This window comes from Danio rerio, chromosome 20 (assembly GCF_052040795.2).
Source record: "Danio rerio strain M-AB ecotype USA chromosome 20, GRCz13ab, whole genome shotgun sequence".
NCBI classification, from domain to species: Eukaryota; Metazoa; Chordata; class Actinopteri; order Cypriniformes; family Danionidae; genus Danio; species Danio rerio.
Genome location: NC_141040.1, coordinates 33,445,908 through 33,461,894, shown reverse-complemented (window position 1 = coordinate 33,461,894; position 15,987 = coordinate 33,445,908). Strand labels below are relative to the sequence as shown.

The window sequence follows — 15,987 nt, the reverse complement described above, 5'->3', positions numbered from 1 at the left end:
ATTTGTGAAATGTTTTGTCTGTGGTGATAGTTGTCCTCCTGCCACTAGACTGCAGTATACTAAAACATGCAGCGATTCTCCCCCGCCCGACTGTGACCTCTTGGGCGTTTTTATTGGTGCTTATCCCGCGTCCTGGGAATGTTTTTGTTATGAAAAACAAAGGATCTATACTCGTTGACTAGTTGTAAAATACGTTTTCCGCTTAATTTGAGTTGTTTTTTTTATATGTCGAGTTTAAAAATAATCAACAAAGTCCGTTGGAGTTCGTGTTAACGGTTTAGTTGTGGTGAAGAACTGGCTAAACAGCTGAGAGATTATTGTGGTGTAAAGTTTGATCGGCAATAAAATACTGACACCTCTTTGATGACAGTAAATGTTATATTAATGATGTGGTATTAGTGATATTATTGATGTCCAATATACGTTAATCTTCGTGCTGAAGGACAGGAGAAACGACAACAAGACATTTACCTCTGTCATACGGAGGATTTGATGAAGGTATAATCACAAAAGATCACACGTGCAGTTTCATGTTCATTATTGAACGTGAATATTGAAGCTTTCTAAAGTATTTTAGGTTAGAGTATGACTTGATGTTGTGTATTTCGAAAACGTTTACTCAAATCTGGCGCGAAACCGCATCTTCCTGTCAGGCGGGTTTTGTTGTTGCAAATGGGTTTATGTCTGCCACGTTATAAAAGAGGTACGGAGAAATGTATTTCCCCAAACAACAGTCGATTGTTTTTATTATACAAGATATAATTATCTTAAAAACGTTTATTGTGCTTCGTTTATTGTGTCATTTGTATGTGATCGACAGCTGCAGTCTTTGTGACTTGAATAAATTCACTGATAGTTAACGTTAACTTACATGCTTTATTTACTTCTAATTCAGTCATTTTGCTTTGAAATAATAACAGATGCAAGCACATCAGTGTAAAGGACATCTACGGTATATAAACCGTTTACTTGAGTGTGGAGTTAAATTATACACATTTATTAAAGTATATCGAACATAAAAATAAAAACATTAAGATTTCACAAATGTATAGTTTTATTTCATATTCGCGCCCTTTTAAACCTGTTTGTATGGTTTTGTAATACTTTGCAACCCCCAACATGTTTGAATTTCCCGCGAGGTGCAGCTCTTACGTGACGCGGTGGAGAAATCTGATTGGTTCATCTGATGAACGAGTTAAAAGGACCAAACAAAGCCGGGGAGTTTGCTCTTTCCCCATTGGCTGAGAATAAGCGCCAAGAATCGAATATAAAAAGCGTATCCGGCATTCATACTTAGTGTTATCTTCGCTTCAGCTGGACCGTAGACCTGCTAGCTCTTAGTTTTGCTTTTATTTATTTCTAGTTAACTTTGTTTTAGAAGTTGTCTTTATTTTTAACCTTTAACTTATCCTCGTTTTGTTTTACCAAACACTCCAAGCTTTACAATGTCGTCCACTCGCTCTCCCCTGAAAACCAAGAATGAAAACACAATCTCTACTAAAATGAATAACATGTCCTTTGTGGACAAAGAAAACACGGTAAGTTTGTTTCTTTGACTTTACTTTTAACGAACCGCAATTATTGTAACTACTGCGTAGTCATGCGACCCGTAAGTTACATTTTTAGGCTCTCAAGAGTAGCTCTATACGCGCATATAACATAAAATACGAATATTACTTTAAATACAGCTACTAGGTAGTTGTGTTGTAAAATGTGATTTGTTTTGTCCTCAGCCACCCAGTTTGAGCTCCACCAGAATCCTGGCGTCCAAAACGGCGCGCAAAATCTTTGATGAATCAGAGGTCAGTCCACTTTTACTTCGTCTCTGCACGTGTCTTCAGAATGAGCTAATATTATGCATGTTTATCTGATGTGGTATTAAATGTTTATCGACTTCTGGAGCGATGTCTTTAAGTTGTAGATAAAATTTGGCGGATTCTGAGCGCGCTAAGTTGGGCAGGTCACATCAAACTATCCGGGTCTTTTTGGAAGAACAATGGCTCATTAAACTAGTCCAGCTGAACGGAATTAAAAACGATTACTTAAAACTAGTATGATTTTTGTGTTTTATGCTAGTTAATAAAACAATGCATGAGTTTGGCGGGCGATTAGCTTGAGCTGATGTAATGTTGCATAAACGACGCAGAGTGTATGCTAAACATGCACTTTAAAGTGCGAATACTCCCTTTCTGTACAATTCGATCAATATTTAGATGGTTTTCTTATATTTGCACAACTTGATCTGGTCAATCAGAAAAGCTCTTGTTTTGCCGAAAAAATATAGACCGGAAGTAGTATTACTGGGAATGATCAATGCACCAAAAGCAAACAAGATGGTCTTATTACTATTATTATTTATTTGTTTTCTGGTAAACGAAGGAAATCGTGCTAATATTCCAAGTTACAAGAAGTGGAAACCCAAATGGTGTATATAAAATGTTTGATATTTTAATACAGCTGAGTCTTCTCGTTCATACAAGCAACAACTTTCCATTATCTAAGACTTTTTTTTTTTTTTTTTTTTTTTTTGGGAAATGAGAACCAAAGCTAACCAGACTTTAACGAACATTGTCAAATGCTAGCTTAGTTAGTAGCTTAGTTTTTAGTATATTTTTTTATATACCATTGAATAACTTGCTATTATTATTTTTTACAAAATGGTCAAGAATTGCAAGTCTTGAAGAAAATGGTTAATAGCCCAAACAGAAATGAGCTTATTGCTAAAGATTGTTTTTATCCTAGTTACATGCACCATAAGCCCTAACTCATGTTAGTTTGTTACATCAAACATGTTTTAATTGCAGGGGCAGTCGAAAGCAAAGAAAGGAGCAGTGGAGGAGGAGCCTCTTCTGAAGGAGAACCCCCATCGCTTTGTCATTTTCCCAATTCAGTATCATGACATCTGGCAGATGTACAAGAAGGCAGAGGCCTCTTTCTGGACAGCTGAGGAGGTGAACTTTAAAACATAACACCTTAACACCTAGAAATGCCTCCATTTAATATGCTGTCCTTACTAGGTGCACTGGTCAATCTGGTTTTGTCAAAGATCCTGAAAATTAGCATAAATATGAATGAGAAATTTATTAGAATTGATTTAAATTAGAGTATCTAATTAATAAATTTAGCAAAGTTTTTAATAAACATGTACCAAATCAGCAATTTAATATTCCTGCAAAAGTGCAAGCCATTTATCAAAACATGACCAAAGAGAAGTTTACGAATTTAACATGCATTTATTAGTCAAATTTACAAGTTATTTTTTTTCACAACTAGTGCTCTTTAAATGTACTTGATATAATTAATCCTCCTTGTTCTCAAGCTATTAAGTAACTTGTCCTTTTCAGTGTGTTCTAATGGCCCTGAATATAACTTAAATGTCATTTAAAATTTGCATATTGCCCTTGGCTAGTAGTTTAATGTAACATTCAGCCTTCATTTGCTAGCATGCTTTTTATAGTTGCAATGTTTTGAACACTTGGGTTTTTATTTTTTCTAAGGTTGATCTGTCCAAAGATCTGCAACACTGGGATTCCCTGAAAGACGAGGAGAGATATTTCATCTCCCATGTTCTGGCTTTCTTTGCTGCAAGTGATGGCATTGTCAATGAGAACTTGGTAAGCTCATAGGCAAACATTTACAGCCTGGCTGTCAGTCAATTTCTGAAGGGCCACAGTTTTTCTTTAGCCCTCATCAAACACAGCTGATCTAAATAATCTGTTCAAAAGAATCTTGAACCCTTAATTGGCTGCATCAGATGTTTGGTTAGGGTTGAAACAACTGCAGCGCTGTGGCCCCCTCCAGAAATTGACTTATACCTATGATTTTACAGGATTTAATTTTTTCCCTCCCCCCCCCTTTTTTTTAAATTTATTTATTTTGTTAATTGGTCCTTACCACTTATCTTCTGACTCTAGGTGGAGCGTTTCACTCAGGAGGTCCAGGTGACTGAAGCCCGCTGCTTCTATGGCTTCCAGATAGCAATGGAAAACATCCACTCAGAAATGTACAGCCTGTTGATTGACACCTACATTAAAGATTCTAAAGAGAGGTAAGTGTTTGGACCCGTTTTGAGGTTATTGGGAGCAATGATGAGTGGCGCAGGGGTACGTACCTCAGCTGATAATGGGAGCTGAGTGTTGACTGCTCAAAATCAGTGGACATGTGGTCAGCTGGTTGTAGGGTGTCAGCACGAAATTATCGCCTTGACTGAGCTCCCTAAAAATGCTCTTGTAAATGGTACCTAGTCATTTATCTGACTAATGAAATTGTTTTCTGTAGGGAATTTCTGTTCAATGCCATTGAGACAATGCCATGTGTAAAGAAGAAGGCTGACTGGGCACTCAACTGGATTGGTGATAAAAATGCACGATATGGTATGTTATAAACATACTTTATTAAAAAGGGGGAAAAAAAGAAAAAATTATAATAAAGTATTAAAGGAAGTTTATTAAGTGACCGCTAATTTAAGTCTTGCACTGGTTACAGGTGAGAGAGTGGTGGCCTTTGCTGCAGTGGAGGGAATCTTCTTCTCTGGGTCTTTTGCTTCTATTTTCTGGCTAAAGAAGAGGGGACTCATGCCTGGACTCACCTTCTCCAATGAGCTGATCAGCAGAGATGAGGTAACCCTTTTGTCTACCTTAACCCTAGTATGCACCTATTGTAGAATGTGGTACTAATGTTTCTTATTCTTGCAGGGTCTTCATTGCGACTTCGCCTGCCTCATGTTTAAACACTTGATCAACAAACCATCAGAAGAAACCGTGAAGAAAATCATCATGAATGCAGTTGAAATTGAGCAGGTTTGTGAGCCTTCATAACAAGTGCTTTCAGTCAGGCCAGTGTTCATTTTCAGGTTTACACAAAGGGCAATGTTCATTAAAGTTCTTGCTGAATAAAGCTAGATAGGTTTCATCAGCATGACTACAGGGCAGTTGTTTTTACAGAATAAACTGCCCTGATGTATGTAATCTGGCTGCTTGTCACAGAACTGAACTATTAGATGTAGTAATTTAACTTTATTGAATGTAACAAACAAACATGACTGAACACAACCTGCAGTTCCAGATTTGAATTTTCTTTAGTTGAAGAGCTGCATGTTAACAATGGATTAATAAACTTACTTTTTTTTTTTTTTCTTCTCTTGCATTTGAGTGCTAGAGTAAAGTAAAGCCAGATTTCGCTTGAATGATAAAGCTTGTGGTTTAGAAGACAGAACTTTTATTCCGCTAAACACCTGCCATAATGTACTTTCTTGCTTGACAACTTAACTACAATTGCAGCCTACAGTAACTTACTCAGCCACAAGATGGTGGCAAACAGTCTAAAAAAGGGGCAAGAAAGAACTGAAAATTGACTAATGGTCAAGATCACTGGTGCTCAACGCTGTACCTGGAGGTCTAGCTTCCTACAAAGTTCAGCTCCAACTCTGACCGAACACGCATGAACCTATTAATTAGAACTAACATGCGTTGCAATGTCTTTGGCTTTTCAGAATCAACTATTCCAGAGTGCTGTATAGTATTGAGATGTAGTGTGGTCGATCATATGATAGATATTCCCACTTTATACAGTTTTATGTGTGCTTTGACCACTTATTTATTGGAAAGGAGGGCCTATGTATCAGTCTTTTTTTTTTTTTTTTTTTTTTTTTTTTTTTTTTTTTTTTTGACCCCTTATAAATAAGGGACTAAACCAAATAAAAATGAATAAATTCTTTTTTTTTTTTTAATAATCAAGTCAAAGTATTTTCAATTGAATGGGTAGACAAGACCTGACAGGGTATGTACTTGCATTTTAGTGTCTTCTACTTGTAATTGCATCCTAAAGTAAAAACAATACAGGGCATATAGTTTTAATAATTTTTGTAAACCACAAATCTGACTTGTTTATCTTCCTAGGAGTTCCTGACTGATGCTCTTCCCGTGAAGCTCATTGGCATGAACTGTGACCTGATGAAGCAATACATTGAGTTTGTGGCTGACCGACTGTTATTGGAGCTGGGATTTGACAAGGTAGGTTTATTTTATTAGTCTTGAGTTTGCTCATGGTGGCAGTGTAGTCCTTGTAATGTCTAATGATCTGAGGTCTGTCACATGTCAAACCCGTTTTGTACTTTCAGTTCAACAGGTGGCACTAAGCGTCACTAACCTTCCAAATTGCCTTTCTAGGTCTATAGAGTGGAGAATCCTTTTGACTTCATGGAGAACATTTCGTTGGAGGGCAAGACCAACTTCTTCGAGAAGCGAGTGGGCGAGTACCAGCGCATGGGAGTCATGTCGGGAACTACAGATAACACTTTTACTCTGGATGCTGATTTTTAAAGACTCAATCTGAGTGCTTCAACGGACACTTAACACAAAACTATGGACTTCTGGGACTTTTGCTGTATAGTTTACATGTTTTTGTTTAACTTTGTTTTAGCGAGATTAGTATTAAATAAGCTTTTTTATTTTTGTTTTACATAATAAAAAAAAAATTTGAATTTCAACTTTTTGGATGAGGTATTGCTCGAAGTATCAAGTTAGGTTTTTCAAGATATGGTAGCTCAATTTAGCCCAGACTCTATTTCGTGTAAATGAGGTAAAATGAGTTATGGAGATTTATACTGCATTTAGTAGCTAGCTTGCCCCAGAGCAGACTAATAAGGCTAAGACTAATCCTAGTGATTTATCTGTTAGTAATTCATTTAAGTTACTCTGGCCATTTACTTATATTGGCAGTATAGATAATATTTCTCACTTCCATATAAAGTATGGGATCGACTCATAAATTAAGGTACAAATATAGAAACATGAATGGATAAAATAGATGCTCCAATATTGGGTAAGAGTATGCAGTTAGTTATTTAATAAACTTTCCTGTGTAACATGGTTGACTTTTGGTCACATTTAACACAAAGTAAACCACTGCTAATTTGATGGTTATACTTTGGTGTAGGTAACTTTACAGCATCTTCCCAAACCAGAACAGGGTTCGAGACATTGCCACACTGTCCATCAAATTTTTTTTTATTTTTTTTAAAAAAATCAATAAAGAGAAAAATCGTTACCCTGGCTTTCAGAATTTTACATTTCATAACTAGCTTTGCTATAAGAAGCCAATAAATAGTGATGTGTATATTAGGAACTGCCATTAAATGATTCAAGCTTAGAAAAAGAACTGTTCACCAGAAAATGAACCTTTACTTAAGGTTTACACCTGTGATCAAGTGGTTCCAAACTTAAGAATTGCTTTCTTGTTGAACACAAAAATATACTGTGGTGAATGGTGAAAAAGCCTGCTATAGACAACCATAGGAACAAAAAACTAAGTCAATGGTTTTTAAATTATTATCTTTTTCCCCCCACCAACATTCAGTTCAACGATTGCTTCCTTTTGAACACAAGTTTGATCAAAAGGAGAATTGTCATTTTACTGTGAGCTGTCACTTTAATTGAAGCCTAACAGTTAAATGCACTATGATGGTTTTCTTTATGCTCATCTGTAATGAACATCAATGCTCACATGGAAACTTCTAAAGCACTCAATATATTTATAGTAGCCATTATCTAGGGCACTCCTGGCATGAGCTGTTGAGCAGTCGCTCTCTTGTAAGTGCTCTCGGGACGTTTTGATACTATTTGTTCATGGGACAACATGCACATCAACTTAAGAAAGAAGTCTTTTGACCTTTTAATACGGCTCTACAATCCACAAACTTCTGCTTATTGCATGTACTCGAACACATGTTACATCTTTCATTGCTGTACGTTTCTATTTTAGAGTTTGGGCACAACTGCCATTGAGTTGTCAATTGATTTGAGCTGCTGTGAAAACAGTGATGGATGGTCATGAAGGTCTGAATCTTACTGTTAAAGCGAGAGTATATCAGAATAAGAGCAGCGATTGACTCTTGGACATGTAGATTACTGCAAGGATCATTTCTCCAGGTTTTTCTCATTAGCGTGCCTGTCAGCGGTCCATTCTGACAACAGCTGCTTTAGTTGACACATCCACACACAGTAGATCTTGTTAGCAGCCATTATATAACTAAACAGCACAGTGCTACAACAACAGGTATTATAAGCCTTATGTCCATTGTTTAATGGAATAGAGAACGATATATGCTAAAAATATAATATTTAAACTATAATTTAGTTTTTTTTTGTACTGTATGGGAATTTGGGAGACTGATCTCTACAACTCTTTTTTTAACTGACATCTTTAGCAGTCAGTGTATGTTTTTAGTCTTCCACACACATACAGTGTATATATATATATATATATATATATATATATATAATATCATGGCCACTTTATTAGGTACACCTGTCCAACTGCTCATGAACGTAAATTTCTAATAAGCCAATCACATGGCAGCAACTCAATGCATTTAGGCATGTAGACATGGTCAAGACAATCTGCTGCAATTTAAACCGAGCATCAGAATGGGGAAGAATAAATAGAAAGGTGATTTAAGTGACTTTAAACATGGCATGGCTATTTGTGCCAGACAGGCTGGTCTGAGCATTTCAGAAACTGCTGATCTACGGGGATTTTCCAGCACATACAATTCTAGGATTTACAGAAAATGGTCAGAAAAAAAAAAATCCAGTGAGCGGCAGTTACAGTATGTGGGCACAGATGCCTTGCTGATGCCAGAGGTCAGAGAATGGCCAGACTGGTTTGAGCTGATAGAAAGGCAACAGTAACTCAAATAACCACTCGTTACAACAGAAATATGCAAAAGAGCATCTCTGAACACACAACACAGTGAACCTTGAGGCAGATGGGCTACAGCAGCAGAAGACCACACCAGGTGCCACTCCTGTCAGCTAAGAACAGGAAACTGAGGCTACAATTTACATAGGCTCACCACAATTGGACGATAGAAGATTAGAAAACATTGCCTGGTCTGATGAGTCCCGATTTTTGCTGAAACATTCGGATGGTAGGGTCAAAATTTGTTGTCAACATGAAAGCATGGATCCATCCTGCCTTGTATCAACTGTTCAGGCTGCTGGTGGTGGTGTAATGTGTGTGGGATATTTTCTTGGCACACTTTGGGCCCATTAGTACCAATAGAGCATCGCGTCAGTACCACAGCATACCTGAGTATTGCTGCTGATCATGTCCATTCCTATATGACCACAGTTTACCCCATCTTCTGATGGCTACTTCCAGCAGAATAACGCACCATGTCATAAAGCGCGAATCATGTCAGACTGGTTACTCGAACATGACAATGAGTTCCCTGCACTCAAATGGCCTCCACAGTCATCAGATCCTCAATCCAATAGAGCACTTTTGAGATAGTGGAACGGGAGATTCACATCATGGATGTGCAGCAGACAAATCTACAGCAACTGCATGATGCTATCAAGTCAATATGGACCAAAATTTCTGAGGAATATTTCCAGAACTTTGTTGAATCTGTGCCACGAAGGATTAAGGCAAAAGGGGGTCCAACCTGGTACTAGTAAGGTGTACCTAATAAAGTGGCTGGTGAGTATATATGTAATATATATCTCCCAAATGATGTTTAACTGAGCAAGGAAATTTTCTCAGTATGTCTGATAATATTTTTTCTTCTAGAGAAAGCCTGATACTCAAATCAATACAACCTTACATTGTATGTTTCATATGATGAATCTGCTTGATGAAATGCCATGCAAACTCTGCAGCCGCCATCAGCTCAGAATATGATCCCCATCAGTCTCTGGAATAAGGCCCTGCAGGCTCGTGTCACAAACAGGTTGATCAACAAACTATTGTTCCCAAAGTAATGAATGTTTAAAAAGCATTTGGGCCCAACAGTTGCCACGCTCCAAGAGGGGGTCTGCTGGTGGGCGCAGCTGTCTGAAACAGGCAAATCCTGTGTCCCCTTCATGTCCATTTAAGGAGATGGGACCCTGTCAAAATGCTTGTGTTGGTCGCCTGCTTTGTTTGAGCACCGGGCCTCCCACACCGCAGCACGTCCCTAATAGATCATAGCACAGTAAATATTGCCATGCTAGAATTACAGCTGTTACTGTACTTTAATAGCCCAGTAGGAACACCCAAATTCATTCTCTTATGTTTCCTGCGTGTTTTTCTCCAGACCTCGATGTGGATCGTTTTTCTAATAATTAAGCAGCCCAGAGTAATTTGGCTGGCACTATGGTTATACCACCTTAAGGCATTGTTCAAATGTTTATGTAAGATATTTGTTAAGTTTGTTCTTAAAACAGTATTGACTAATTAAAAGAGATAAATCACCTCATCATTTACTCATACTCAATTGATTTTAATATTTTATTAATTACTTTCGTACTTACGTAAACAGCAGCCACTAACATCCATAATAGTAACAAAAAATATTAAATAAATGGCTTTTTTCCACAACATACTTCAGTATATTTTTCTTTATATCCAACAGAAAAATCTCGAACAAGTGGAGGACGGGTAAAGATGGCAGAATTTTCATTTTTAGCTGAGGTGTCCAAACTCGGTCCTGGAGGGCCAGTGTCCAGGAGAGTTTAGCTCCAACCTTAATCAGACACACCTGAACCAGCTAATCAAGCTCTTACTAGATATGCTAGAAACTTCCTGGTAAGTGTGTTGAAGCAAGTTGGAGGTGAACTCTCCAGGACACTGGCCCTCCAGGGCAGAGTTTGGACACCCCTTCTTTAAGGCAATAGTTTTCAATTGCAGATATTAAACATGATTTTATTCTAGTAGTCTATTAACCTTCTATTTTTGGACTGTTGATTACAATTCACTGATACTATAGTTAAACTGCACTGTAAAAATTTATCGGTAAATAAACAGTTTTCATATTTTGGGATTCACAAGTGTTTTCTGTTTATTTACGGTTGTGAATCATATTATGGGACCTTGATCTCTGCTCTGTCAACTTTTGATGTTGAAAATGCAACTCTACAGTTTAACAAAGTGGCTTTTGTTGACATTTTAGTAGCTTGAAATAATATAATGTATAAACACAATATTTGGAAACAAGTTTTTTTTTACCAGGCAGTTTTTTACAAGGTTGTTGTACTGTAATGTACAACACTGACAAACCCAGACAATGTCACATATTATATTTAACAAGGCAGCAATACAAAAGCTCCAAAAATACCCATTTATACAATTATAAAGGCTAACACAAAGTGTTTAACGTTTCGAGCACACCGGCTCTTCATCCGACTATTTAAACTATTAAAAATGTTAATAAAAGTCACTTTTTCGAACTTTTCAAGGTTAAAAGTTGATGGAAGAAAGATCAAGATCCCATAATGCAATTCTTAAGCCTAAATAAATGGGGGGGGGGGGGGGGGGGGGGGGGGGAGGAAGGGATGCAAATTTATGAATATTTTTTATAGAGTATGGTTAGCTAAATCAAAGCTAATTTTGGTTAACAAGCAACTGAAAGCTCTAAAATGGCTCCTTTCAGAAGCAGCATTTCAAGGTAGGAAGGCACCAACGAACGTCCAAATCCAAATTCTGGATCACTTCCTTTATTAGTATGTACCTTTTTCTGATCTAGTTTTAAAGACAGCATAGATGCATCCTTCGCTGCCGTTGATATCCCACAATCCTGAGCATTCCATTTCTGACAGCTGAGCTAAAAATATAAACCTTTATTGGTATCAACTTGCATGTATGTTTTTTACTGAAATTTTCTACTTTTGATAGCAGAAGTTACTACTTTAGTAAACAAATATTCTCTTAGTAGTCATGAAAGTTCTATCTAATTTAATGTACATGAATAGATCATTATGCTGGCTCAGAAATCTTTTTTTTTTTTTTTTGAGCGAAACGGTTAATTTTTGTAAGAGTTACAATCACCTTCAAAACTACTGTCAGTGATCTAAGTGAGTTATCTCTTTAAATATGAAAACATTCAATTATCCACAGGGGTTCAGCCAATTTAAGAATACACTTCATAAATGAAATCACCAATAAAATCTGCCACCAATGAAAATTTGTTTCTTGCTTAAATAGGAGGTTGAGATCTTATTTTTCAGGCTAGACAAGTGAATGTAAAATTGCACGCCATTTGGAACACCCTCCATTGCCAAAAACACAGTAAAATAGAGGAGTGTCTGTTATTTTAGTTTATCACAATTTAATTGTATTGCTACTTGCATTTGAATGTTCTGCCTAGCACATTGTATACATGCGCTCAGCAGTAGCAGCTCACACCTGGTACGTATCAAGTTGTACAAAGTCAATTGGTACGCAATGACTGATTGGTAAATTTCAATCTCCACTTCATGTTAAGTATAGATACTCCCTGTTCCCAATTTGCTGAATAAATTCACTCCCTTGATCATGGAGTCTAATGTAAATATGATATCAAAATGCACTAACAGTGAGATGGAACATAATTTGACTCATTCATTCATTTTCCTTCAGCTTATTCCCATATTTATCAGGGATCACCTCTCCAGAATGAACTGCCAACTATTCCGGCATATGTTTTACACAGCGGATGCCCTTCCAGCTGCAACCCAGTACTGGAAAACATCCATACACTCTTATATTCACACACTACCTCCAATTTAGTTCATCCAATTTTACCTATAGTGGATGTCTTTGGACTGTGGAGGAAACCGGAACACCCAGAGGTAACCCACGCCAACACAGGGAAAATATGCAAACTCCACACAGAAATGCCAACTGGTCTAGCCGGGACTCAAACCAGCGACCTGCTTGCCGTGAGGTGACAGTGCTAACCACTGAGTCACTATTCCACCCTAGTTTGAGTCAAACTTTTTTATTGATAAAGATTCTATAGGCAGCTCTGGCCACAAGTTTCTGTGTGTGTGTGTGTGTGTGTGTGTTTAAAGGGCTAAGAAAAGTGAAGGAAACAGACCATATTTTCCACAGATGATAAAATGCAACTTAGTTCAATTCCATTTGAAACATTAAATCCTCTTGTAGAAATGTTTTGTCCTCAAACTAAACTCCCGATTGTGTGGATTCATGTATAAAATGACTTATTGTTTGCATTAATGAATAAAATCCATGAAATAAAAGCAGAATTTGAAAAGAAATAAAAACACATTACTTATGATGATAGAAGATTTTAAAAGATTTTAGCTTCATCCTTATATGAAGCGCCAAAAATGAGATAATTGATTTAAGCTAAAACTTTAAAATGCTGAAATATTTGCACATATATGCATATTTTATTTATTTAAGATACAGCCAATAACTTTAAATGAATAATTTATTTATTTATTTTTTATGAGTTTAGGTTCATTCCATTGTGGTGACCCCCTGATTAATAAAATGGACTAAGCTGAAAAGAAAATGAATGGAGGAATTTTCATGAGACAGTCTGACTGTATTTCACAATGGTTAATAGGAGTTGTTTCACAATGGTTAATGTAGTTCTAATCCTCGATGAACCTAATAAATACAGTCTTCAAATTTATTATCAAACATTTCATGTGTGTCTATGCTTCATATCAAAGTTTGGGATGTAATTTTCCTCATTGGTTGTAGATTTAGTTCATATAACAGATTTTAAAAAATCCCTTTAGAAAATATACAAGGGGAGTCTGGAAATTGCCCACAAATCATCACAGAGTAATGGTAAAATAAAAATGACCCCATTATTAGAACATCTATCATCCAATCAGAATCAATCATTCAACAACATCCCTATAGTATAATTACAAAGAAACCATTAGCGATGATCTAATTTCGCCAAACAGCTTCACCGGAGCTATAATAAGATGCTAGCATCGCTCACAGTACACGAGGGTTCAAGGGAATCTGAATGGATTGTGCTCTGCAGATATCTACCAACCTAGAGTTAAAAAAATGCCTAATAATAGCACGTCTAACTGAGGCTTAAAGTTTACGGTGCTCAAAAATGCTCACACATAATCCATCCTCTGGCACAGCAACCCACTGGGCCTATAAGAAACTCCAGAAATCTGATAACAAAAGGTTAGAAAATACTACCACACTGATATCACGGTCTTTTTCAGTCAGGCCTGAGCTTTGAGGATCACAAATAGAAACATTATCTGCTGTTCGCCGAGCCTGAAACAACACCAAGATAACACCCGCACGCCAAAACAGGAGGCGATCCCACCATTGACGACAAATTGGTGAAATCCCACGAATAGTTTGGAATTTATTTGGAGAAACAAGCCGCATCCAATTTTGGCCTCATCACAGAGAGGCTACATTGAGGAAACATTGTGTGATTCCTCATAGTGTCACTGAAAGAGATAACGGAGGAGAAGGTGACAAATAAGGAGTTGGAGCCAAAGCAAGCGGCACTGAGGAGCAGCACTGATGTGTATCCAGGAGCACCTGTCACTCAGCATGACCCTAAAAGGACAGAGCTGGGCCAATCAGAGAGCAGAGAAAGGACACAGGGCCTTCTTACCATCCCCCCCCACACACACCTCTCAGCTGTCTGGCATGTTATGGGCCCCGATCGCATACCAAAGCCTAGGCCTTTTGACAAAGGTGCCGTTACTTAGGTCTGGCTCCTAAATGTGACCCCACACAGCTAGTGTTACATCCTCTGTCTTCCTCCGAATGCCTGCGAAGTCAAATCAATATTTAGGTTTTTTGGACGTAAAGTGACCTTACACATGTATTGTGTTGTGTCAGAGGTCATGATGTGGGATTTCCTGAGGTGCAAAGGATTGTAAAAGATCTAAAATAAAGCTTTTAAATATGTAATTTTGCGTCAGAAACTGAAAAAACACATGCCATTGTTTTCAAAATTTAGTTGATATGATTATTATTGGCAAGAAATAGTCCAAATTTCATGGTTCTCATGCTTTCTCATGCTTCAGTCTAACTGAATTAAAAATAAAACCCTAATCTGATTTTAACTGAATTGTTTTTATTTTTAATGGCTAATTTTAAGTTCTGGACAGTGTTATTTCAGTATTATTTATATACTTTTATATAAAATCTGCCTATATAAACTATTCAAAACTGATTTCAGTAAGATTATTTAATTTAAATAGGTTTCTCTTTCAGTTTTAGTCATTTAAATAGGAACATCAAAACATTTTTAATAACCTATTATACTGTATAGTGTTTTCCCAGTGATGGATTGCAGCTGGAAGGGCATCAGCTGCGTAAAACATGTGCTGGATAAGTTGGCGGTTCATTCTGCTGTGGTGACCCCGGATTAATAAAGGGACTAAGCCACAAAGAAAATAAATGAATGAATGAATGAACTGTGTAGTGTTTAGTATAGCCTTAAAATATTTTATACTATTAAATTCAGCTTTTAAAAAAAATAACAGTATGTTGTTTTTTTAAAAATTGTAATTAATAATAGTTTTTGTTAGTTAACAATAGCTCCAAAACTTTGCGATTTGCTAAAGTTGAACAGTGTTACCAAATTATCGTTGCATTAAACCCCTAACTTCCAAATTAAGAAGTTTTTTGACCAATTTCTTTGGTTAAATTGTGTTCATGACACCACTCTAAGCAAATTACGAGTTTTAACAAAGGGTCAAGCTAGGGAGATACAATGCCCGATAGAGGGTTAAAACATTAAGTTTGTAAGTTAGCAATTAAGATAAGCATTTTTCTAAACCTAAATATCAAATTACAGAAATGTAGATCAATATGATAAGATGCAAAATGGTTAATACCACCCAGTGGCACCCAGTGGCACCCATACTTTATAGATCAGAAGTCTGACATTGTCATTTGTCTTCATGATTAACCCACATCCATCACCATTCAGTAATCATAATGAACTATTCCATGCCTTTTCCCCCCACATAATAATAAACCCTTAAAGAACAGCCCCCGAGGACGTCTAACCTTTCCATTTGTCTCTGAAATCACAACAAACTACCAAAGAGGATCTGTCACCTCTCAAGGAACATCTGTCCAATTTGGTAATCACGTCAGAGACCATGGACTACAGCATACAATGGCCATGGCATCTCTTATTTGGTGTTGTGTAAACTCTTGCACCGCCCCGGACCCCTGCCCCCCTCCTCGACCACCAGCATATTTAAGAGGCAT

General features: G+C 37.0%; 1 protein-coding gene and 1 non-coding gene across 4 annotated transcripts; both read left to right on the top strand.

The window, feature by feature from the left end:
* Positions 1-88: 88 nt before the first annotated feature.
* On the top strand, positions 89-7,047 carry rrm2 (ribonucleotide reductase M2 polypeptide). 3 transcript variants are annotated; one of them, NM_001351700.2, is given in 11 exon segments: positions 89-498; positions 1,439-1,538; positions 1,734-1,802; positions 2,805-2,951; positions 3,498-3,614; positions 3,915-4,048; positions 4,279-4,373; positions 4,486-4,619; positions 4,695-4,799; positions 5,898-6,011; positions 6,168-7,047. In NM_001351700.2, coding segments are annotated over 10 exon segments (1,161 nt in total). In that variant the 5' UTR covers positions 89-498; positions 1,439-1,445; the 3' UTR covers positions 6,321-7,047.
* On the top strand, positions 4,080-4,215 carry LOC137488762 (small nucleolar RNA SNORD94). Its single transcript, XR_015519318.1, has one exon. It is a non-coding gene; the product is annotated as a small nucleolar RNA SNORD94 (small nucleolar RNA).
* Positions 7,048-15,987: the final 8,940 nt, after the last annotated feature.